The sequence below is a fragment of the Mercenaria mercenaria genome, chromosome 8 (assembly GCF_021730395.1).
Source record: "Mercenaria mercenaria strain notata chromosome 8, MADL_Memer_1, whole genome shotgun sequence".
NCBI lineage: Eukaryota > Metazoa > Mollusca > Bivalvia > Venerida > Veneridae > Mercenaria > Mercenaria mercenaria.
In genome coordinates this window covers 37,514,323-37,541,995 of record NC_069368.1, presented here as the reverse complement: position 1 = coordinate 37,541,995, position 27,673 = coordinate 37,514,323, and the positions used below count along the sequence as shown (strand labels likewise).

Genomic DNA, 27,673 nt, shown 5'->3' with positions numbered 1-27,673 from the left:
TATCCGAGTTGAGTAAAACAATAAACTTGTACATACTGGGAGCTGTATAGAAATATCTTTGTATATATGTCTTTCTTAAATCGCTATATAATGGACAAATTAAAATAAAATGATATTCATCTTCGATGTCGTTTAAAGTACACAAGCAGCATTTCCTTTGATTTCTTTCTATATTTCTATGGCGTCCTGTTTCGATAAATAAATTATGTGAATTTAACCTTATTTTCGCCAGCGCATTTCTCATTTTAGGATTTTGTATAATTCTCAAATAACAAGCACGTTGAAAATCAAGCTTTAATTGTTTATATAAAAATAACGAGGAACATGAAGAAACGTTAGTATGCCATTCTGAAATATATATCCCGAAGACGGGTAGTATTGTGTGTTCGGGTTTAACGTCTTTTTCAACAATTTTTCAGTCATATAAACGACGGTGTCTACTTGTAGCAGTGGGCACAATGCCCAACTTTATAGTGCTGCCTCACTGGAATATCACGCTGTAGACACGTGGCATGATACCCCACCCAGTCACATTATACCAGTCACATTATACTGACACCGGGCTGACCAGTCCTAGCACTATCCTCTTAATGCTGAGCGCCAAGCGAGGAAGCTACTAGTACCATTTTTAACGTCTTTGGTATGACGCGGCCGGGGATCGAACCCACGACCTCCCGCACTCGAAGCGGACGCTCTACCACTAGGCTACCGAGGCGGTGAAGACGGGTAGTAAGAAGTGGAACAAAAGAATTAATATTAACAGATTCTGGGTATAACCAAACATCATTAAAGCCAGCATTTTGCAACAAGTTCCGTATATTAGCTGCCCATTTTTTTTTACATTTTGATTGCTGATTAATTGTTCTATTTGAGACCTTATGACAGTAGATAAAATACAATTACAGTCTTTACTTGAAAAAAGCTTTAACCAATATTTAACAATTCTAACGTACCTATTAATATATAATGGAAATCTTCCTAATTATGCATATAACGAGAGAGAATTTGTAGACGTCTTTACATTTAAAAGCCATTTACAGAATTTTCTATGGATTCTTTCTATATTTTCAGCTTTAGAAAAGCCCCATACCTCACAGTTGTAATTTAAAATAGATAAAGCATAAGCATCAAATAAATTAAACATGATATCCACAGATACATAAGATCCTTTTGTAACACTAAACAGTGAGTGCATTGTTTTTAATCCCTTACCAGCTAACATTTGAGTTGCCTTAATAAAAGAGCCACCGCTAGAAAATACAACACCTAGATAGTTAAAACTGTTAACAATTTCAAATTCTTTCCCGTCGTATGTCCATCTGTAATTTTGGTGTATTCTACCCCCTTTCTTAAAAACAACAATTTTCGTTTTATCTACATTTACAGTCAGGTTCCATTTTTACAATATAATTCTAACTCATTTAAAGATTTTTGTAAACCTTCTTTCGTTTCTGAGAATAACACATCGGCAAATAATAACAAATATATAGATAATTGATCAAGCGTAATGCCTGCATCTAAATTATTCTGCAATTGCATTTCTGTATCATTTAAAAACAATGAAAATAGTATTGGCGAGGTTATCTCCCCTTGAAATAAACCTAGGTTGCATTCAAACAAATCTGAAAGTGAATTCATATGACGAACACATAATTTAACCTCGTCGTACATAGAGCTGATTATCGCAAACATATTTCCATCAACACCGCACTTAAGTAACTTGTACCATGGACAATTTCTATCGATCAATTCATATGCCTTTTTGTAGTCCACGAAACAGCACATGAGGCTTAACTTATCTTGAAATTGTTTCTGAATTAAAGCGTTTAAAATAATCAAAGTACTAAGAGGACTGATGGGGGCAATGCTTTGCAGTTTCAAGACTTGATGTAACCCATTCATGTCAGGGAAGTACATGCAGGCATTATGTAATGCACTTGTGTGTGGCAAGAAATGGAGTGGCCACAACTTTAACAGTGCACAACAATAAAATTTATTAACTTTGTGTTCAATACACTTCTGTATTTTCTTCAAAAGGTAAAGATAAAAAATCTAGTCTTGTTCAATAGCAGTTGTTCATTGACAAACAAAAACCTTTCATTGCAAGGTTTGATAAAATGAAAAAGATAAAGCTATACTATGTACATGTATTTCAATTTCTTCAATACTTCTGTTTGCACTCTATGTCCTGACATCATGTGTTCTTGACAGTCTAACAGAAACAGGCAAACTTTGTAACACTTTATGAAAGTTTGGAAAGAAAGTCAAAATATTCCAATATGTGAAAGTTTAAAGGAACAGGATTTCCTTGAACTGACATTGAAAAAATCTAGGCTATGTTTTCTAATGTGTACAATACTTATCAATTAAAAAAGGTCAGGAATGTTTTTTGTTACAAATAAGCATCATTTTAATAAGGAGTCGTCATTAGTTAACACACAAACACCCGTAAAAAATATTTTTGCAGATCTACCTTTTTTGTTCATTCCAACTATTGCTAAAATTCAGTAACTGTTTTCTTAAAAACATACATGATATATGATGATATTATTATTAATATTGTTTGTTATGTTTGTTGATAAAAATAACTGTCTGTTTCAATTTTAGGTTATTTAATACACACCTGTATTTCAAACTATCAATATCATAATATCAGAAATACATTAAACACTACAAAAACCGTGATTCGTCATATCAATGAACCTACCGAACTGGCGTATACAGTTAGGTTCGAGTAAATTAGGATACGAAACGCCCGTGGAAAAAGAACAAGATTTCTGGTGGTTCTGTCTTCGAATATCACCATCAGAAACCATTTGCGCCCTCAGATAGATGAAATACATTAAACTAGTAACATAAATGTACATCTGCAGGGATAATTACCAATAAAATGAGGCCAAAATATAACCGGCACCTGTGATAAGTTATCATCGCGGAATGGTGGATTACGTCCCATAGCAAAAATTACTCGGTCTGAAAAATGATGAAATACATATATGTACGCGCAATTATAACAGTATTTAGCGCACTTTTTACGTTAAACGATAATTTTCCTGCAGATAAATACCAGTTTGATCAGCGTATATATGGCTTTTTTTTATATAAAAATCTGGGAATGAATTTTTTCTTCGGTCCTTTTTCAAAGATTTCCCGAACATTATATGTTAAACATGTCATATACATAATGTTCTGATCTTTAGACAAAAGAATCGGGCACATGTTCAGTTTGGGAAATGCTGTACTTTTTCAGAATAATCGCGTTTCTATTGGCCCTATAGTGAGGTCGGATTTCAGGAAAAATTTAAAAAAAAATTATCTCCCCTGATTTGCGGTGGCGTGGTGGTTGCTATTGAAATTACTGCATGCCCGCAAGATTCTGATGCCATAACTTTTGACAACATCTCCATGGATTCAAACCTTCCCTAGATGGCATGTATATTTAGGATGCTCTCTCCAATTCACAGTACATATCCATATCGACGCACTCTTTGCGAAATCTGCTATATCGGCGGTTTCTTTGCGTCGGCACCGGCTATTTTTTGCTATAAACAGTGCCCAGGTTGGTATTGGAGGCGAAAACTCGAGCTGCCATCAATGATCATAGGTTTGCTGTTCAAAAATAAGTGGAGCACGGAACATAAGACTGTCTTTTCTATGTTTTATAGTGTTTACTTATAATTATCAGCGATTTTGCTCGCAACTTGATGAAATTCGTTGATGGTGTACTGACATGGAACACTAGCCCGACTTTTTCCACAGTCTTTGCTTTGATATCATATATATCAAGCGCACTATTTGTATTCATTTATCAATATTCTTCCAAATAATAAAGATAAATAGGCCGAAATGTAAATGGATTTTTTCTAAACCACTTACTTTCGGTTTTGTCGTGGCACCGGCGGTCTCTCTGCATATCAATTTTTTTTTTCTTTTTTCTTTCTTTATTTTTTTGATGCAGAGGCAGGTTCTCTGCATGACGCATAGAGAGGCTCTAGGCTGGTGACTATCTGGAAACATTATAGCTTAATTAACTTGGTGTGTTTATCTGACTTTTTTAACTGCCAACCTGTTTATAGCAAAGAATCGCCGGTGCTGACGCAAGAAACCGCCGATAAAGCATATTTCGCAAAGAGTCCGCCGATATGGATATGCAGCTGTGTATTAAATTTTGTAACTATTTGAAATTCAATTCATTTTTATGCAACTTCTGTGGACAAGACATTATGATTAATGATTTACGGCTGATTTCGATATCAAAATATATAATTATACATAATATACAATCACGAATAAGGACGGTCCGACCAAGTACATACATATCCCTTTAAGCTTTTAAATGTTCTTAATAGTTGGTGTAAAGCAGAAGTAATCTGTTCATAGTTGATTTTACGAATTCGAACAATGAGAGAGAAAATATACTGACGATTGTTAGATTAGATAATAATTACAAAAAATCAAACTGTCAAATTAATTCCCCCCTCCCCACCCCCGAACCAAATAAGTCATAAATTCAAACTGACGAATAAGTAATGAATTTTTTCTACCTATTCTATTTCAAGTAAACCACTGTTTTTTTTTTTTTATTTTATTTTTTATTATTATTATTTTTATATAGTATTAATTTTTATAAATAACATATCTCTTGAAAATATTTTCTTAGACATGCGAAAAGTATTTCATTTCAGCACTGTATTTTCTGAAATAATATTTTAGAAATAACACCTGCACAGAAAAGATATTTTAACAGATTGCGAATCGGGATCTATAGGATGTTGCCGCATATTTATAGATTCGCCTACTGATAAACGGTACTGATCGCCGCAAACTGATAAAGTTTCTCCATAATACACATCCACAACAGTGTCAAGGCACGGCGATGAAAAAAATCAATAATCTATCGGCTTATCAGTGGCGTTGCAATTCCTTAGTAGTTGCTATTTTCACGCAGAATCATGAACACATTTTTTTAGCGTATTGAACTAGTTATTGGATTTCAGAATAGGTCACATGATCAAAACAAGTGTCGGTTTCAGAATCGATCACGTGATCAAAACAGGCGTCTTTGTTATTCCTACGCTTAAGAAGATATTATAATTTATATTTATAATGCAGTTTAGTTTTTTTCACATGCTGTTGTTAATATAAAATGTGTAGATCTATTTAATCATATCTGGATCAGAAATATTATAGCAAAATGCAATATGAAAGTTATGTTTGGTAAATACTTTGGAACTTGTTTTCTGTGTGTTGTCAGTTTGGTCATAAGCTCGACAAGAAAATTAAAAGACGGTTTGTTAAATCTGGGGGCATTGCCCCCAAAAACTGCGTCTACTGTGCTGAAATTTGCCCTAAAACCAAATTGGGCATCTGTTAGAATATCATATTCCTCGGACCACTTTTTAAGTCTATTATTTAAGATAGTTGCAAAAAGCTTTGCAAAACAACTGATAAGTGTTATTCCTCTGTAATTGTTCGGGTCGCATGGATCGCCTTTCTTATATAACGGAATGATAATTCCTTTTGACCAACTACGTGGAAAGACTTTATTTCGCCAAATATAGTTGAATAACATTTAAGTTGAATGTGCTGTTACCTCAATGCTCTCTTTCAAATATTCGTATAGAATATTATCATGTGAGCACGCTTTATTTAACCCTAAACCTTTGACCGCTGCAAAAATTTCAGCCATTGAAATTGGCATATCAAGTTCTTCAAACGTACATTCTCCAGCATTATCGTTTAAATATTGACTTAAAAAATCGTCAACATCTTTATTATTGTTTATTTCAGTGGTTTGAGATAATTGTTGAAAATGATTTAAAAAATCTTGAATATCTATGTTTTCACCTGCAGGTTGGTTTTTGTTAGATTTAAACATTTTCCAGAATTCGCGCGGGCTGTTATGTTTCATTTCATTCATCTTACTTCCAAGCTTTCTATTGTATTCATTTTTACTTTTTCTACAACAATATTTATAATCTCGCTTTGCACTCAGTACAGCCTGTCTTGTTATATTGTTTTTCTCCAAATTATATTTATATATAGCGTTTATATATAATTCGCGCTTATCTCTACACATTCGATTAAACCATTTTTGTCAGTTTCTATCTATAGAAGAAAATACAACTTCGCAATTTTTAACATTTTTCTCAAAGTATTTTTGACCTTTTGAACTGAGAAATTCACCTAAAATATTTGTTAGGTAATCGGTATTCTCGCCGTTTTCTATTCCCTCTGCCAGCCTCTCCTCTATATTTGTAATATTTTCTCTAATTTCTGCAATAAAAGATTCTTTATGTTCTGGTAACCATTTATAAAAAATCCTTGACTTTGTTTTATTCATATTTGTATTACAATGAGTTTTGAAGTTAAACGAAACAGGCGCATGATTGGAAAATTCATTGAATTTATGAACTTTGAAATGGGCTATATCATCAAAATTAGATGATGAAGTCAATAGATAGTCGACAGTGCTTTCCCCGTTATGGGTCATGCACATGAAATTTCCACTCGTACTATCATCATACAATCTACCGTTAACAATTCTAATATTGGTAGATTTGCACAGGTCAAGTAAATAATCTCCAAAACGATTTGATCTCTGATCACGTGAATAACGCGGTATTGGTGTATCAATTATCTGAAAAGTGTTCCGGGCTAAATTATAATCATTATCGACAAAATCTGTTTTACGGCCAACTCTAGAGTTCATATCACCAGTGACAAAAACTTTGCCTTTATTCTGAAAATAATTTATATCAATTTCCATCTGTCGGAAAATGTCGACCCCCCACCAGCCCTTGTAATTGTCGGTGCTGGCTCCCTGTACGAAATTTTACAGCTATAAAATACCCGTATTTTTGTTCAAAATTACAGTCCTGATTATTTTAGATTTACACCTGTAGATTTTATATAACAACATTGATTTTACAGCTGTAGATTTCAATTTATAGCTATAAAACGACTGTAAAACAGGTCGAAATATGCAAATGAGATACAGCTGTAAAAAAAACTTACAGCTGTAAAACTGAAAAAGTTACAGCTTTAAATATACCTAAATGTTACAGGTGAAGAAATATAACAGGTGTTGAAAATTGAGAGTGCATTATTGATTTATTTCAAGGGACAAAAGCAGGGGTACAAAAGGTTTTAGGATGAATTATAATTCTCTAGAAAGGGTAGCAGTTTCTACAAAAATGGCAAATAAATAATATAGTAAGTAAAGAACACATTGTATTCTGTTTACAGTGTAGCAGTTGCAAAATTCAAGAGTATGAAACGAGGTAGAAACTATGCATCAGATCTTGTTTATAAAACTTTCATTGTCATGAAAACATACGACAATCTTGTCATTATGACATTTAAACTTATCAGTTTCAAATATAGTGTAAATAGTTGATATATGTACTTAAACATGTCCTTTTACAACTATATTAGATAATTAAACATTTGCACTTACTCCACAACAGCTAAAATTCCAATATTTTAGATGATGTGGTGTCTCTGTGAATTTCAGTTATATCCCGCCAAAATGCATTAAAGATGGCTAACAATACTCATGTTTCCCTAAAAAAAAATTACAGCTGTAATTTTGAGACATGACCATTTTACAGCTGTAACTTTTTACAGCTGTATTTTTGAGACCTGCATGTTTTACACCTGTAAATTTCAACTGTATTTCTGGTAATTTTTCACTTACGGGTCTTTTACGGCTGTAATTCCAAAATACAGGTCTTTTACAGACGATTTACAGCTGTAAAATAGGTCCTATTTTCGTACAGGTCCCCTTCGATTCCAACATGCCATTAGATATCCTCCCATACACAACTCGACAATATGGTAAGAGAAGACATTAAAGCCGGCCTCTGGGCATCATAAAAACAACCATCATAAACGTGCAATACTCCGTAATGTAGGTTGTGATTCCGGATTCTAGTTATCAAAGATTTTTTCGGAGGTCAATTTTATCTGTGTCAAAAACAGTAACAGAAACAAAAAGTTAAAACATCGCCCACAAAAATTTAATAGTACATATACTAGATCCTATACGCATTTTCTTCTTTCTTCCTTACTTCCATTTCTTGAAATCGACCGCAGGTTTGTTTTGCATGCCTTTGCCGTTTATTATATTATACCAGATTTATATAGCCTTATCCTTTGCTCAGTCATCTTTAATAATCCTAATGCCAAAGGATGAATATAGCTGTAAACATTTTTATTCAAAACTTACGCATATTATACATTACAGCAGTATGTGCCATTGTGCAGCCTTGGGAAGGTCTTGTTATCGGCTTAGTTGGTTCGGTAATTTCAAATGTGGGTGTTGCTCTGCTGGATAAACTTAGAGTGGACGACCCTGTAGGTAAGTCGCCTGATGTCTCCTGATTTTAAAATGGTTTTGTTGCCCTAGTCGGACATTCCTGGTTTATTCTGTATAGAAAGTCAAAAATCTGTAGTTACCAAATATATGCTATGAACTTTCCAAAATAACTACTTTGAACTTGCATCATTTTAAACTGGCAATTATTATCATTTAACTTTCTATTTCTGTTTGGTACATTGCTCTTCTATGAATATATTACATGCATTTTATATACGTTATACCTACGAAATCCTGCTTTCCATGCGTTTCTATGTTTTTCATTATGCGGAAGGCGAACGAAAAATCTACATTTGTTATGCATATTTATTCAGTTGATTCAGAGACAGTTTTTATAACTGAAAAAAAAATCCATTCAATCGTTTTACGTTATATATTGAGCTCTAGATAAAATCAGCATGCGAGTCACATACAGAAATATTGCATGTCGTGTTTTAATTGTATATTTTTAATGTTTTAATTTACAACGTTTGTAAGGATGCGTCGGAACCCATGCCTTGTCTGGATTCTGGGGAATGTTGGCAGCAGGCCTATTCATCAGGGATGACTCTCTTCTAGAGGCTCTGTATCTACAAGGTGCAACCGCGGGAGCGTTTCATGCAAGTATCTTATATTCTTCCTAGAGGATGTGAAGCGGCAGTTATTCAAGTGTGAACTCATTGACCTGTATCAAAATTAAAGTTATTTAGAAAATATATCCACTTTCAGTTCTTCGATAAGTAAATTGTATGACGGGTGTATGATGTCTCTTAAGAACAAAATGAGTTACGATATTAAGACAACTCAACCTTACCGAGAACTTATTGTATAACGAAGATTATTCGAAACCTAACTTACAATCCTTTCTAATAAGCATTTACGACGGTTTTAATCGGCTCTGTATATTTAAATTAAAATATCTTGACATGAGTTTACCTGGGCTTTTCTACAAAAGCATTTCTAGTTTGAAAATTAATTGCCCCCACCCCCACCTTTCGAAGGAGGAGGGGTATATTATAAATATTATTGTTTGATGATTGCTGTCGGTCGGTCTGTAGACCAATCGGTTTCCGGTTAATAACGCAAGTACGCTTGGGCCTAGGATCATGAATGTTGATCGAGAGGTTTGACATGACCAGCAGATGACCCCTATTGATTTTGAGATCTGTAGGTCAAAGGTCAATGACACAGTGACCCGGAACAATAGAACGTTTTTGCCAGATAACTAGAGAATGCTTTGGTCTAAGATCACATTTGATACAAAGGTCACTTATGACTGGTAAATGACCAATATATTTATTGATATGAGGTCAGCACGTCAAATGTTTAGTGCACAGTGACTAAGTGTTCTACGAGCCCTTGTTATAACTAGAATCTCCAAACATCACATAATTATCAATTAGTGCATAACCTTCGCTCAAATTTACTGTTATCCCCTGTGTCCCAGTAAAAGCAGAATGTTTTCCCATTGATTTGTTAAAAAAAATGAAAATGCTTATAATTCAATAGAAAAACCAAACCTTACAAAATCATCAATAAGCACAGGAGTGTTTGCTCATTTATTGTTTTATCCCCCTTGACTGAGTAAAAGCAGAGTTTTTCTCCTTGATTTGATAAAAAAGGGTCAAAATGTTTATTAATCAAAAGTAATTTAACTAGAATCATTAAACTTAAGCTAACTGTTTATGCCCATTACCAGAAGCTGTCAACTGCTGCCCACATCAGTCCTCTCGGTGCTTTGATTTTAATACAGCTTAATGTAACTAGAAACTATTTAGTGATATGACGCAGTATACTATTACTTTCTTTTTCAAATCGTTTTCTGCGTGTAACAAAAGCTTATCAACATTATTCTATCATTTATCACAGGTTCCTATGAGCCTGTCCGGAGTGGGGTATGATCGGGGGTCACTTAGTATCTCTAGCGGAGATTATCAGTATGATATCGGGAAAACCTATTATAGTAAAAAGTCCGGTTCTGCTTCGGTTATTTGGAAAATGCATATGATTGCACCGATTTACAAAAATGTCGATTTGCAAGTACTACAGTCAAATACTAAACTAAGACTATACCGCGAATAAAGACCAGCAAGGAGAAAACAGTGCACTGTTCATCATTGCAGACAACAACAACATGACTTTTATTCACCCAGGTATTTGGAGATACAACATGGGGTTTATGGAACAATGCCAACGTATATTACAGTCGTTCCGGTACAAGGTTAAACTGTACAGTTAAAAAAGATAATGAAGAATTATGCAAATAGGATCTGATTCTGAAAAAATCTGCATTTTCGGTAGGACGATTTTTCAGTTACGAGTAATGACCTTTTGATTTATAACGTATATTGTACAAAAAAGTTCTTGTCCAAATTTGATCAATTATATCTTGTCGGATTTTGATGAAACTTCCCAGTGGCAATTAGTATCAAGCCTAACGGTGTATAATCCCGGCACGTTCTGCTCTGGGTCATTTTTCTCGGAGTAAGTTTGTTCCGGCTTCTTCTACAAAACTCCTTGCGTGAGTTTAATGATTGATATTTCAATTGTAGCAAATTGCTTATGTCGGACGGAGACTGTTACATATTTTGCGACATAAACACACTAGTTTTTTTTAAACGGTTTACTTTCAGCAGTTAAGGTTTACTTTAATAACTTTCATGTTTTAACAACCACTCATAAGCCTGAAAGCCTTTCCTTTCTTCTCTCTCTACCTTTCTTTCTTTTTTTTTCTTTCATATTGATGCATGCAGTAAGAATTACCAATTGATAATAATACTCTGTTGTAACAATCAGCTCTTTCTGTATCATCGGCAGCTAAACTTCGGGCGATTTCGTGCGTTTCCGCATGCGTTCGGAAATACCACGGACACGTGCAAATAAAGAAATAATACAAAAATCACCAATTTTTAAACGTCTAGGGAAGCAAGAAGACATAAAAATAATTTCAAAATAGAAACATATATAAAAAAATATTGTCTGTAGAATACTTCAATAGGATAATAAATATTCTCAAATTTTGAATAAAGTGGCTACAGGGGAAAGAATAAGATACGTACCACAGGTTTTTGCTTATTTTATTCGGTAACTGTATGCCGTAAACAGAGACTGATAGTGGTGTTTTTTAATAGCCAAGGGAAGCATTAATTCTTCATTTAGATAAATATTTTTTATATCTTTGTAAAGAGAAAAGAATGGCGAACACTTCAATAGGATAATAAATTTTGTGTGTTCATTCTAATTAAAACAATAGTTGTTCAAACTTTTTTTCCTTCTTTGTTTCTATTGGAAAATATCAACCAGATAAAAATCGATATCGCACAGCCAGGTGATTTCAAAGGGGATAATTTTACCGATAAGACGGCAAATTTTACCTAATTGTTGATCATGGAAACTGTTCCGGATATTTCTTTTGAGTTTGTCATATACTAGTAGTACATTGCCGACAGGAAGGTTTTGGTAGAGTACCTATTTTAGATCGCATAAAGCTCCCGTCACACCCTGGGTAACAGCGGAAAAACGTTTCCTGCTCCATGCTACTTAGACAGTTGGCTAACTTGGAAAAGAGGCCTGGTTAACAAATCCGTAGGCATTTTTTAGTACAATATGGTATCATACCTTAAAACGTTCGTTATTCTTTCTTCTATTCAACCAGGGTGGATACCACGCTCAAAAATCCATTTTTATTTTTTTGTGAGGCCCCAAAAGGGGACAATTAGTTTTTTTCTCAATTTTAAGGGAAATTATTTTTTTTTTCATTTTTATCATTATTTGATGAAATGTGTATTTGTTTTAGATTAAATGTATTGTAATATGAATAAATATGTTCATCACACTATTTATTTTAGAATTTGAGGCCCATTACAAGGTTTTTTTAAAAAAGATTTTGAAATTTTTGATAGGTATCGCATAATTTAGAAGTATATTGTTTTTACTCTATTTGTGAAATCTCTACGACAGTAAGGTTGAGTATTTAAGATTCAGGTGTGTAACCGACATTCTAATACACAAAATAATTAAAAAAGGCACCACTATGGGGTCATGTTATTGTAGAATAATTGATAAGCAAATTTTAAAGTTTGTTAAAATAAAAATGGCAAATTGCCCTCTTCTTACATATGTTGTAAACCATAAAATTTACCAGAATATTTTCTTCACAGCAATTTAGTATTTGTTCTTAGGTAGTTATTTTACACCCCCCCCCCCCCCACCCCTAAAAATATGAGGCTCCAAAGGGTTTTAAATTACTCACATTTCATGATAATTTAGATGAATAAGTAGTTATTAGTTAACAGAATCATTGCTGAAATATATTTAGCATAATTATGATTCACCATTTTATATGTATGGTGGTATTCACATCTCTTTAATAGGATGTAAGTGCTATTGTAAATGTGTGCTCTTGATATACTAGTAGCAAGCCTACAATTATATTCATTGGCAATGTCACCTATACATGTTTCTTTCTTCATCTGATCTCTTGTAATATTGGAATATATCCCAAACAACAATCAGATCACTTGATTCAGCTAGCCAGAGAGACAAGTCAAAGACATTTTTAACCAATTTGGTATCAGCAGAGCAGTTGTCAAGTATTTAGGTTTCTGCTGCTCAATCTGGAGGTCAGCATTTCATGTATCACATGACACCAGTACTGGTGTGTGTCCACTTCAGTAAATGTCACAATGACACTGCACAGCTGATAGTTAAATTTTATTATTGTAAGTATTCCATTACCTGAAAAGGATAACTAATGTTCATGTGAACATGTAGCACCTATTTTCCCAACCAGCTACGTTTTTGGTAGGTGGTGTTTATCAAGTAGCCACAAAGGGGCTAGAAAATACTAATATTTTCAAAAATAATGTAATCATTAGTATTTTGTGTAATTTTGTGCCTTGCAGATTGTATAGATATCGGATCTTCTTTGTCCTCATATACTCGCCTCTATTCATGCTATAGGAACAAGGATGTCCAGGACCTGTGAAATCTGTTTGTTTAAAATTTTGATAATAGATTAAGTATGTATATTTTGTTGTTCGTTATTAACGATAGTTATACTTGTAAGGATTCCTGAGAGTAAGCATTTTTTATGTACAAATGACTGCATGAAACGATTTTCCTGGCACCTTAGTGATGGTCAGGGCTAGATGCCAACCTGAGGGCCCTCCATGTAGTTTCAGCTCAACATTAAAAAATTTTTAATGGTCATTATTTCTGTTCTAGGCTTATTATGCTCTAGAAGCCTATTTTGCTCAGGTTTAAAGAACTTAGTACATGTCTTAATAGTTGTTAGACTTACTTTGTATCTAAATTTACAGAAACATTTCGTATTTTACATACTTTGCCATTACGTCTTTTATTTACACTGTTATGCAACTCTGAAAAGTTGGAAGGATTAGGAGAAAGATTTACTTCACTTTTTACTGGTTTAATTTCCAAGTTGTGTTTTTGCAACTGACAGTTCCAAATCTGTGCTCCACTTTGTTCCTTTGTGTGTCCGTATCTTTCTCGTTGTCTATATAATTATTTTACTTTGTTCATGTATATCAAGTGTAAAGTTAATCATGTACACATCCATACAATCACTGATATGGGGTTTTTGTGTGAGGGGGGAGGTTCTTTCTTCGAACGTAGTTTTTCTAAATGAATATTTGTCGATGCGATTTGTTTTGTCTAGCCTTGTGCTTTGAAAATACTCTTAAATAGTAAAAATGCAACATCCATTCTTTAGGACAGTCTAAGCATGACTTGCAAGTTACATGAGCATATGACGCCTGTGTTGTAATTCATTTCACCACCTTAGAAACTCATATTAATTACATTTCGATATACAGAAATTCGATCATCAGTAAGGAATGACATACCAAATATCCGTAAAAGTCTTGATACTGTTAAATGATTAATAAATTGACCAAGAGTTTAAGTTTGATAAGTTTGAAGTTTTTACCTTGCGAAACACTTTTGTGTGATGTAGACGCGATTACAAACATTTCCGTGTAATGTTACACAAGGTTTTCTATATTGTAGTAGTATTATTACATCTGGTGACTCCACCATTTCAAAACAACTGAATGTCAATTGGTCTGCTACAACAAAATATTTTTGAAAAATGCCTGTTCTGGCCATGGATAAAGTCCGATAACGATTTTAATAACAATACCTGCCCAAAAGCTTTGCGCTCGACTATTCATCAACTTCTAAGTTTAACAAGGACCATGACCATGACCATGGGCAAGACTTTCAAAACCGTATATTAGTTACTTCCCGAGGTTTGATGACCGGAAGCACTATGTGAAATTTTAATCAAATGCATATAGTTTCTAAAATACACCTTGTTTTTTTTAGGTACATTCTAAACTTTTACCAAATATTCTAGGTTGAAAACGAATCATATTTTGTATTAAACTCAGTCAAGATTATTTTTATTTCAAAAGGTTAGATGACACAAGTTCTAATCCAACATATATATCGGTTGCTAAGATATGAACTTACATGCAAAACTTATCCAAGGTGAGGATGTCAACAAAGGCGACACCAACACCAGAGTGAACAGAACAGTTCTCACTATTCTTCCAATGCACTGGAATTTTGAAAAGTTTGGCAATTTATATGTGTATATCAATGTACATCAAATATTTACACACAATGTTTTGCAAAACAAAAATAAAATATTTGCCAGGAAGTGATATTGCGTGTTTACTTTTTTAAGTGTATATATCGGTTCAGTATTCCATATTTGGGCAATTTAACTAAATGTGTCTCAAAAGTTTGTACCAATAAACCGATATTTCACGCACTCTTCTTGTAGTAACATTTAAATGAAAATAATTGTTTTTGCCCCTCCGTGCATTATTTCATCACGAGCGGGCACCTGGGTAGAACCACCGACCTTCCGTAAGCCAGCTGGATGACTTCCTCACATGAAGAATTCAACGCCCCGAGTGAGGCTCGAACCAACATCGATGAGGGGCTAGTGATTTAGGAAATGAAATGCAGCGAAGTAACACGTATATGTAATATATTGGCTCTACAATTTCTTGAAATTCTCAGAGTTACTTATTCTATATGTATCAAAGTGTTTTGCAAAAGTCTCGGTTTTAGTGTTCTCAGACCTTAATAGAAAGTGATGCTGCAATAATAAAAACAATAAAATTACTTTACACAATAAGTTTTAGTACAGTTAATGTTTTAAGACTACGTAAGAAAATATCCACACATTTAACTGAATGTTACGTTGATGGCAAAAATGATATAAAGCATGTCCGGTTAAAGTTGTTCATTTTGAGTGTAACACCTTTTGGGGCCTCTTGAATTATATATGAAATTTCAAAGAAAATATAATATGTCTTAGATTTTTATATGCACTGCATACTATAGAGGATAAACATTCATTTCTTAATTACATGTTAATACCAATGTACCGCTAATTTTAACATATTGGATACGTCACATCATCATGTAAGTGCCGTCTGACGGAGAACCCCCTATTTAGGGCCTCTTAGTCTTTAATTTCACTTGAAAATTACATTTATATCAAATTATATTAAATAATTGAATCTTTCCACTCTATAATATATTTAAGTCAGATTTACCTTAACCTGTAATTTAAACAACATTTTACTTCTATTATTATTTCTTATCACGTGCACCCCTTTTGGGGCCTCACGAAAACTTGAATAGGGATATTTCAGCCTGGTATCCACCCTGGCTGAATTACATATACCACAACGAACATTTTGATGTATGATACCATATTGTACTAAAAAATGCCTACGGTTTTTTTCTCGGGGCTTTCGCCAACTGTCTAACTTAAGTTCGCATAAAGCTACAATTTTTAAAAACGGAAAAGTAGAGTTGTAATAATTAACAAGAGTGGCAAACTGTAACACAATACACCCGTGAAAACAATCGTACTGAAAACAATTAATGAGGCAAATAAAGGACCATAACTACAAAGTAACGTAGACAATCTAGTTTGTTGACGAACTTGGCCGAGATATTATGTCTGAACACATTTTGACCAAACTTGATGAAGATCGGATAAAGGCTCCTGAGTGTCTAGGCAGATCTTGCTGGTTATCAATATTGGCCGTGATAAACATTCTGGTCATGTTAATATTTAAATGGCAAATAACTGATAAACAACTTTTGGATGCCACCCGAAGCCCGCCGCCGGTAATCTAGTTAATTATCAACGAGATATGATTTATCATTATTTTAGTTAAAGAATAAAACTATATGATTTAAATTAAAAACAAGAAATATTTTTTGAAAAAGGATGGTCGGCGAGTTGTTGTAAGACACAAAGTTTATGAGGTTTTCATATAATTTGTGTTATTCTATCATCTTCTAACATTTTGCAAATAGCAAAACTAAACACCACACTTTAACAATTTAAATGAATCTCTTTCTTTTCTTTTCACAAAGGTTTCATAGGTATGCAGCTTTGTTTTGTTTATTCTACGACGAATAATTACTTTAATCGATCGGTTATTCACACCCTTATTCATGTGATACGCAGACCGTATTCAGCTCTTTCTGTAAACTGATATAAGTTAGTATTTGAATAGGTTTTTATTTACTTATCATTTTTAGATATATCAGTATTCTTACTTAATATAACCATATCTCACAAATGTTGATAATGATTACTTAAGAAAATTACTAAGTTGTTTTAGAATGTCTTCACATTGCTTAGCTATTGAAACTGGAAGGTATAGTGGTATAGCTAGGGATCAAAGAATATGTCAAAATTGTAATTTAAATGTTATAGAATCTGAGTATCATGTGTTATTGACTTGTCCTAAATATAAAAACTTACGTTCAAAATATTTGCCAAAAACATCGTGGCCAAATCTGAAAATGTTTGACAATTTGTTGTCATCTGCTAAGTAAAAAGTCCAATGGAATATATGTAAATATTTGAAGGAAATTTATTTGTTAAGGGTTTGAAATCTTGATTACAAATTATTTATACGCATGATTTGAAAGAACTGTATACTGTTCATTAGCCAAAGGCATATATATGTCGATTATGCTAATAAATGTTGTTGTTGTTGTTGTTGTAATATACTGAGCGAAACGTATCTGACATTTCACTCAGCGTTGCAGAGTGTTGCATGAATTTTTCAAGGAACATTTTGAACTGACAAGTCACACTTTACTGAGCAACTGACCTAGAAAGCTGTTGTAATCACAAGCTGACCAATCAAACCCCGTGACCTTAGAAATTACCTCTGACGTTAAAATTATTCTTTCCTAATTGAGGCAGCTCTCTGGCTAAACGCGCCCGCCCCGTTTAGCTCAGTAGGGACGTGAGTTCGATCCCCGTGATGATTTGATAAAAGACATTGTGTCTGAAATCCTTCGTCCTTCACCTCTGATTCATGTGGGGAAGTTGGCAGTTACTTGCGGAGAACAGGTTTGTACCAAGGCCGGACCACTTTTTTTGGCCGAGCATAATATCTACCGTACCAGTTTTGTTCGCATTAAATTTCATCTTTTGCTTTGATTCAAAGTGCCGAAATATTGCCTTGTTTATGTAATTATCCACAACGAGCGGTATCTGTCATGATTGCCCGCGGGTGTGAAAACAACTTCGGCACACTTCGTGTCAAACGTATCGACCCTGCTTGATTGCATTTAATTAAACGATGAAATGACTGAAATACTGTTGAAAAACGGCTAAACCCAAAACAAACAAACAAACTGACTGAACGCGCTCCGCAGCTTACATATTACTAAACCCGAGGGTGGAAAAGTGGCCTTTTAAACATGCCAAACATATTATTTGTCACAAAGGTTAACATACATCGTTACCTTCGAATGCATGGCCAATATGTGAAAACAAACCCCATTGCGACCCTTTAATTGTGCGCAACAAATTTACGCAACGAATGGTACTCTACATGTGGACTGACCGGGTCAATGTTTATAGCCAGTTTTTAGCTCACCTGTCACGTAGTGACAGGGTGAGCTTTTGTGATCGATCTTCGTCCGTCGTCCGTCCACAATTTCTTGTCTGCACGATAATGGTTTCATTTACGATTTTATTTTAACCAAACTTGCACACAACTTGTATCACCATACGATCACGGTTCCTTTCTTGAACTGGCTAGATCCCACTATGGGTTCCAGAGTTATGGCCCCTGAAAGGGCCAAAATTAGCTATTTTGACCTTTGTCTGCATAATAGCAGCTTTATTTATGATTTGATTTTTACCAAATTTGCACACAACTTGTATCACCATAAGGTCTTGGTTCCTTTCTTGAACTGGCCAGATTTCATCATGGGTTCCAGAGTTATGGCCCCTGATAGGGCCAAAATTAGCTATTTTGACCATGTCTGCACAATAACAGCTTTATTTATGATTTGATTTTTACCAAACTTGCACACAACTTGTATCACCATAAGATCTTGGCTTCTTTCTTGAACTGGCCAGATTCCATTATGGGTTCCAGAGTTATGGCCCCTGAAAGGGCCATAATTAGCTATTTTGACCTTGTCTGCACAATAGCAGCTTTATTTATGATTTGACTTTTACCGGACTTGCACACAACTTGTATCACCATAAGATCTTGGTTCCTTTTTTGAACTGGCCAGATCCCTTTATGGGTTCCAGAGTTATGGCCCCTGAAAGGGCCAAAATTAGCTATTTTGACCTTGTCTGCGCAATAGCAGCTTTATTTATGATTTGATTTTTACCAAACTTGCACACAACTTGTATCACCATAAGATCTTGGTTCCTTTTTTGAACTGGCCAGATTCCATTATGGGTTCCAGAGTTATGGCCCCTGATAGGGCCAGAATTAGCTATTTTGACCTTGTCTGCACAATAGCAGTTTCATTTATGATTTGAATTTAATCAAACTTGCACAAAACTTGTGTCACCATAACATCTTGGTTCCTTTCTTGAACTGGCTAGATTCCATTATGGGTTCCAGAGTTATGGCCCCTGATAGGGCCAGAATTAGCTATTTTGACCTTGTCTGCACAATAGTAGTTTCATTTATGATTTGATTTTAACCAAACTTGCACACAACTTGTATCACCATAAGATCTCGATTTCTTTTTATACGCCCTAAGGGACGTATTATGTTATCGCCTGGGTGTCCGTCTGTCTGTCTGTCTTTCTGTCTGTTGGTTAGCAATTTCCCTTCCTCTCTGTAACTCTTGAACCTCTTGAAGGATTTTAAAGAAACCTGACACAAATGTTCACCTCATCGAAACGATGTGCAGAGCGCATGTTTCGGATGGCTCATTTTAAGGTCAAGGTCACGCTTAGGGGTCAAAGGTCATATGACTTTGTTTTGTGCGTATATTGCTCTGCATTTGTGTTGCTTTGCAGTGGTCTTGTTTTTATTTGGCAGATCCTTCTTTTGTTCACTTACAATAATTTTTTTTAATTACTTCCCTTTTATGTTACTATAAATAGCTTATTTAGTAACTTTTTCATTATTGGCGGTAGGGAAAAACCGAGACCACTTTTCTGTGGTACAACATGGATGGTACCTCCAATGTTTAGGTGTATTTTGACATATCTGTACCTTTAAGAAATTCTCACGATTCTTTTGATTGATCTTGATTATAATTTTTTTGACCTTCTTGTCCTTAAGTGCAATGATAACAGGTGTGCGATTTAGGGCCATTATGGCCCTCTTGTTCTTAATTGCCGTATTTACCCTGGATTGCCGTATTTACTCAACTGAAAGTGGTAACGGATTTACTTTGTTGTAGGATTTAACAACTTACATCTGGAACAACTTATACGTATTAGATGTACTTTGGAAATAGCGGACTTGACATTTTTCGGTAGTAGAAAACAACATAGTTCTTTTTCATAATTCTAGTGCTTTTTTCGTATTTGGTACAGAAATAAACGCACCCTTGGTGCAAAATGTAACGCCCCGGGGGCGCTTAAATGTGGGGGTACGGAATGTCAATAAAGTAGAATGGTCTTGTCCTTGTTTCCGATCCTGGGGTTCCACACACATCAGGCCAATATTTAAAACAGACATTGCAGCCAAAATTTTACAAGATGATCATTATATATTTATATAGATGTGCCCTAGAAGGAACTTTTGCTATGCTTTAACTTGTTTTGATATGTGATCTATAATGCGCAGTAATCTGATCTGCAAACTTAAATCACGTGGCATGGATACCTATGTATACAGTATATGTTACTGTTCATATATTGAAATTATCGGTATAACATAATGCAGTCTTACACCATACATACATTTAATATTTAACCAGTCTTGCAATCTACTTCAGCAATGATTAATATTCAAACGTCAATGGAAATGCTGTTCTTCCTTAATAATGAAGAAAGAGTGCCATGTTATGATACATGTACGAGTATACTAACCTTATTATGTAATTATAAAATGTTATATCTAAAAGCAATTAAAACTCTGACCTTGAGACAGGGTAGTTGATTCAGTCCGCATGGCCTTAATAATTTAGCCATATGTTACATTACAGATCATGTGCAAAGTATTTTACATTTTGTTTGTTACAGGGTGGTGGCTTCCGTCAGTTAGGTGTACAGACTTTAGCTGTCGTGGCTATTACTGTGTGGACGTTGATCATGTCATTTATCATACTGAAGCTGATTGACCTTACGGTAGGACTACGAGTGTCTCTAGCCGAGGAAATAATCGGCGCAGATATTGTCGAGCACGGTATTGGTACGTGGCATAATGTTTCTCTTCTTTTAAATAAATAAAATCATAGCCTCGTCAAAAGTCAGATTATTTCAAGGGAAGAGTGAGCTTCCAAGCTGGTGTGTGGAAATTACTTTCTCAAGAGGTAGAACCGTTAATACGTCTTGTAAAGGGGAAAAAAACGTTTATTTTCGTTTAACCAACATTGGTGCAATAATACCAAGGGTTGCTCTTTGCACGCGTGATAAAATGTCGTTCAATAAAACAATCGTTTGAAAAAAATATTTCAAAATTTGACAACACAACATCAAAAAGAGCATTAAGGTAGTTCTGCATGTTTGATAAATCGGAAGTAATGGCATAAGGTCACATAAATCCGAATATCGTAGAGCATGGATTATTTAAGGTAAAGAAGCCTTAGTGAGCGGGAATTTTAATAACAAGTTGCATTTTATAATAGCGAATTTGATTAAATGCCTATATCTATACAACGACATATTCAGTGGCGTTGTACATAAACAACCTTAAACTAAATTGCATAAACCACTTCCTGTTATCACATATAAAAACAAATATCAATACGTTCAAAACAGTGTCATGAAGTTTCTAAAATAGTGTCTTTAGATTTTTTTTATTGAATCTTCAACAGTTTTGGAGCAAATGCCTTGGGATAATTCTATATTTCAGCAAAGGTCATGCGCTTATGAATAATTATATGAGTTTTTTTTTTTATTCTACCTAAAAGTTTTTGGTTTTTTAATTATAAACATTTTCGTTTTCGGACGGACGTATGGACGCACGCAAGCAAGCATGGACGATCTCTATCTGCTTCAGGAGTGCACCAAACGCACCAGCCTAAACAATGGCACGAAAGAACCACAATCTTTATCCCTTCGGCGGGGGATAATAACGCTACTGATACAAGGTATGCGAGAGCAGCGAGCAGAAAATTCCATTTATAATAGAGGTCTGAATTACAGGCTTTCAAAATATATGTTTGCCGTCTTTTAAATTGATGCGTTAGGTGCACCCATAAATCAGATGAAGTATAAAGACATACAGTATTATATTTTTGTATGAATGTATACCAGGATGTAGGATTTTTTCCAAAGTTGGTGACCAGGGTGAGGTAGAATATGACAGGGGAAACCACATCCTGCAAAATTTTGGTATTTTAATTTTAATGAAGCTTAGTCCTCCAAATGGATTGAGGATATAAATACTTCAGAAATACTAGAGTAAGGTATAGTCAAAGTTGTTCAAATCCCAAGTTGTTGTTTAAATCATTTTATCAAAAGTTATGAGATATTTTCAAACAAACATGGTATGCTGACATAAAACGAACATCAAATACAAATATGTATTATAAGTGTTATAAAACTGTATTTAAACGAAGCAGATATATCAATCTTATAAAAGAACGATACCATTTTAACTTAAAACTGTCGTTTACCAATAAAAGTTGGAAGATGGAGAGGAACACCTTCAGACGAAAGAAATATTTTTTCTGTAACGATATTGGCGATAAATTTATCTTTACTTTTCTTTACATTATTTACACAATGATTTTGGCCTTCGGCCCATAAAATAAAATATTATCATAACAATCCATGTAAAGATACGAGTATGCGTATACATGCTATATGTTCATTTTATATCAATGAAAAAGGAAACTAAACTATCTACATTATGTATTTTACCTGCTTCACATGATAACGCAGTCATGCATGTAAGAGTCCTGAAAATGTTTTTCTTTGATTGTCTCAGATTCGTAGATATTTTCCCCATACTTTGACACGTAAATATAGGTAGCAGAGATTGATCTCTCACCAGCAGACACGCATATATAGGTAGCAGAGATTGGTCTCTCACCAGCAGACACGTAAATATAGGTAGCAGAGATTGATCTCTCACCAGCAGACACGTAAATATAGGTAGCAGAGATTGGTCTCTCACCAGCAGACACGTAAATATAGGTAGATAGATAGATAGATAACTTTATTACTTTCATATAGGCTACAAAAACCCATGATGACATATAATTTACATAATACAAGATATAGCAAAACAGTGGTGAACATCACACTATGCGAAAAAAAAAATATATATTTTTTTTAATTGGAATTTAAAAATTCTGTTCCGGAGAAGGTCAGAAATAGCTATGAGAAAAAAAAAAATCTGTCCTCTAACCTTTTTACTACTGAAAATAATGCAACCCCCCCCCCCCCCCCCAAAAAAAAAAAAAAAAAACATAACAAAACAACATTTACTGTAAATTGTTAAACAATTTTGGACTCGTGGCAGTAACTACTCCAAAAGTGTTTGTTTTACCTGACCTTCAGTATAAAAAAAAAAAAAAAAAAAAAAAAAAAAAGATACTCTTAGATATTTCTGACATTATCAAAATACCGATAGTGTAAAGAGTGCAAAATTTAGAAATTGTTATCGGTATATAGTAGATACATTTACATACATGAAAACAATAACAAACACATATTACACCTATCTATACAGATATACATGTGGCACATATCAATATATATTATTAAAAGATTACGAAGAAAATTACACTCACAATTTTACAATACATACATATAATTATGTAACACATATAATAACAACGATGATATGTGACTAAAAACAAGACAAAACTAAACAGTTAACCTTTAACGAAAGGAGACAAAGACAAAGGATAACTGAATGAGTTTCATTCCGATGAGATAGTACAAAAATCAGGTTTTTTGATTTATTTATTTTACTATATATATATATTTTTCCTTTTGGTAGCTCTTACCGAAAAACCGAAAGCGTAAGAGTTGTTTTTTGTTTTTTTAATTTGCACACAATTGATGCTTAAACAAAAGTCGTTCCTAAATATTTATAATGAAGATGAAAGCAAAATGTTTTGAAAATGCAATTTCCTACAAAATTGTTTTTCTGATTTCAAATGCATTATGTATGAATTTTCCTAAATTTCGTACTATATTTTGGTTTTCTGAATTTAAAAGTTCTACGAATTTGAACATATTCGGTCTGTGCCAGTATCTTTTTGGTATGAATTGTTTTCTTAAGTCCTTAAATATTTGACACTCTAATACAAAGTGATACTCGTCTTCAAGTGTTTGACATACAATACATTTTCTATCATTTACAGGAATACTAACTGGTCTAACCCATCTTCCTGCCTCAATCTGTAACCTATGAGAGGAAACTCTTAAACGCGAAATTGACTGGCAAAATTTATTAGTATTGAAACAACTAAGATACGGTTGAAATCTAAACGACGAAATGTGTCTGTACAATAAAGCTCTACTTGAATTATTTAGTCTTGAATTCCAATTTGAATAAATGGTCACTTAGTCGTTGTTTAACTAAACACAAGAACAGATCTGAATTGCCCACACCTTGAAATATCCAAGCATCAACAAAACCTAAAGAACACAATAAATCTTTAATTAAAGAACACCAATTACGTACATTGTTTTGTTCAAGATCATCCTTTAACAAGTTATATGTCATATACACATACTTATTGTGACTAAGTTGTAGTATTTTTAACCAGTATTTATAACATTATACATATGAACTGTTCTAAAAGAGACACGACCTAATTCACCATATATAAAATCATTTTGTGTACACTTTTTAACGCCTAAAAGTTTCTTACAAAATTGCATGTGTACTCTTTCAACTGACGGATCGTTAACGAAACCACATACTTGACTACAATAATTTAATATGGGTGATACAAGCTTATCAAATAGGTCCAACTGGTGTTTTGGCGGTATGTAGGTAAATTTATTTAAATATTTATTTAACTTAAATATAGCTTTTTGTGCTTGACCAGAAAGCGTATTTTGCGCTGTGCTAAGTGAACCACCAGAGGTAAATGTAATCCCCAAATAACAAAATTTGTTAACAATTTCTATAGGCTGGCCATCATATAAAAACTCCGTATTTCTAGAAATAACTCCACCTTTTCTAAAAATCATTACTTTTTTCTTATCAACATTTACTTTAAGTTTCCAAGTCTCACAATAATTATGTAATAAGTTAATATTATTTTGTAATTCCTCTGCTGAATTAGCAAATACCACTATATCATCTGCATAAAGCAATAAAAATATCTTAAACATACTAACATCTATACCACTAGCATCACTATTTATAAATACATCTTCTAAGTCGTTAATGAACATGGAAAATAAAAAGGGAGATAAACACTCCCCTTGTCTGACGCCTAGCATGCAACTATATTCTTCACTTAACTTATTACAATGTTTAACTCTAGATTTTACTGATGTATAAATAGATTTAACTATGTCTAAAATTTTACCTCTTAAACCTAATTGTATTAATTTGTACCATAAATTTTCCCTTACGACATAATCAAAGGCCTAAGTGTAGTCCACAAATAATGTGTAGAGTTGTTTCCCCTGATTTAAAACATGTGAAATTAAACCATTTAATACAAAAATGTTATCTACAGTACTCATTTTAGACCTGAAACCCGCTTGAGCTTCGATATAAACATTGTAATTTTCCGCCCAAGCTTTCAATCTGTTATTTATTAATCGAGTAAAAAGTTTTCCGATACAGCTTAGCAGAGTAATACCACGGTAATTTTCTACATTATTTATGCTCCCTTTTTTATGTAAGGGTATAACATACCCTTCTGACCATCGTTCAGGAAAGTATCCAAGTTCAAAAATCTTGTTAAACAAAGAATACAAAACAGGTACTAGAATATGTTTGCCATGCATAAAAAATTCATTGATAATTAAATCTGGTCCGCCACTTCTATTAGTTTTTAATTCTTTAATTGCCACATTTATCTCATCTATGGAAATTTGACGATTCAGTTCCTGAAACATTACCTTGAACTCATTTTTTTCATAGCGATTTACAAACTGGATAATGTCTTCATCTGGACAGAAAAATCTATCATTTGGATTATTTACAATTTTGAAATACTGCTCAAAAGCCGACAATGGTATATTTGATTGTTTTATCCCGGTAGACTCCTTTAACATGTTCCAGTATAAACGTGCATTTTTGTATCGAGCTTTCAACAACTGATTTGTTTTTTCTTTATCAAAATTAAATCTACATTTTCTTAACAATGTTTTGTATTCGGATCTTGCATTTACCATATTTTTTCTATTTACATCGGTTTTATAATTTCTGTATTTATTCAGGCACTTGTAAAACAACTGTTGTTTCTCATAGCACTCCTCGTTATACCACGGCTGATTAAATTCAAAAGTTTGTGTCGATGATTCGTTACCTACTTTTATCTTTTTAATAAAAGGAGAAGCTACATCACTAAAAATAGATTCAAAATTTTGTATACAGTTGTCAATATCTGACGGTGAAGAGCTAGATGATATATCGTTCGATAAAACATTAAATGATTCTTTATTTTCAGCATTTGACAGTGACTCAATATATTGATCTTTCAACCCAGATTTCCATACATACTTAAAATCAGGACACATGTATTCACATTGTGTAGTGCATGGGTTGCACTCGCACTCTGTACTTTCAAATGAAAAGATAACTGACAATAGGCAATGATCTGATAATATATTCGGGCAATCAACCTTAAAATCATGAATACTATCAAACAAAGTAGGTTTACATAATAAATAGTCTATCACACTACATCCCCTATTATTTACAAAAGTATATTTCCCCATATTTAAATCTTCTCCCTTTCGGCCATTTACAATCCTGTATCCTGTTTGTCTACAAAAATCGAGTAATAATCTTCCGTTACTATTCATATGACCCTTATCTTGAGAAAAACGATTTAAAACTGAGTCTTTTTCGTAATCATCCGGCAATATATCATTAATGCCACTATTTACGTTATCGTCGACCACAAAGTCTGGTAATGTAGAAGTGCGGGCATTAAAATCGCCAAAAATCCAGGAATAACATTGGTCATTTGAGATATTTTCTACATGTATAACAGAATCAACCAATCTATCAAACACATTATTTTCAACAACAGACTGTCTACTGCTATTATCCGGTATAACATAGCAAAGACCAATAAAAACATCCCTATCTAATGACAATTTTATACCAGGTATTTTCACCCAAATAATGTCATCCTGCGAAGTAAATACCAAAGTTTCGTCTGATACGAAATCATTTTTAATATATATTATAACACCACCTGAATTTCGTTTCGCACTGCTTTTTACATCAGTTCTATGAAGGACATAATGTTCAAAACCGCCAACCTGTAAATTAGAGTACGCATCTGTCCATGTTTCTGTAAACAACATGATATCGTTTTTAAGAAAAATATCTTTAAGAAAATCTGAGTTTAGTTTATTTGTACGTTGAGTCTGCAAACCATTGATGTTCATATACGCACAACGTACACAGACCTTCTCCGTAATGTCCTACCTATTAACATCACGTCCACGATCTGGTATTTCCCGATTTCTATTTATAGAAGCCGGGGAAAACCTGTTTCTGTTGGATGACACGCTTCTCCTGTAAGGACTTGATGACTGGTTGCGTCGCATAGAGCGACTTCTAGCACGTGAAACGTGTGTAAAGTGTGTTGTATTGTTACAGTCAATAGATTTTGGTATAGTCTGATCATTTGATGAATTTGGAGTGTTTG

General features: G+C 33.8%; 1 protein-coding gene across 1 annotated transcript in view; it reads left to right on the top strand.

The window, feature by feature from the left end:
- Positions 1-27,673, top strand: part of LOC123565408 (putative ammonium transporter 3) — a 187,285-nt gene that overhangs the window by 138,165 nt on the left and 21,447 nt on the right. Inside the window, 3 exon segments of the mRNA XM_053549115.1 lie at positions 8,249-8,362; positions 8,858-8,979; positions 20,886-21,054. Of these exon segments, the coding sequence (XP_053405090.1) occupies positions 8,249-8,362; positions 8,858-8,979; positions 20,886-21,054 (405 nt within the window).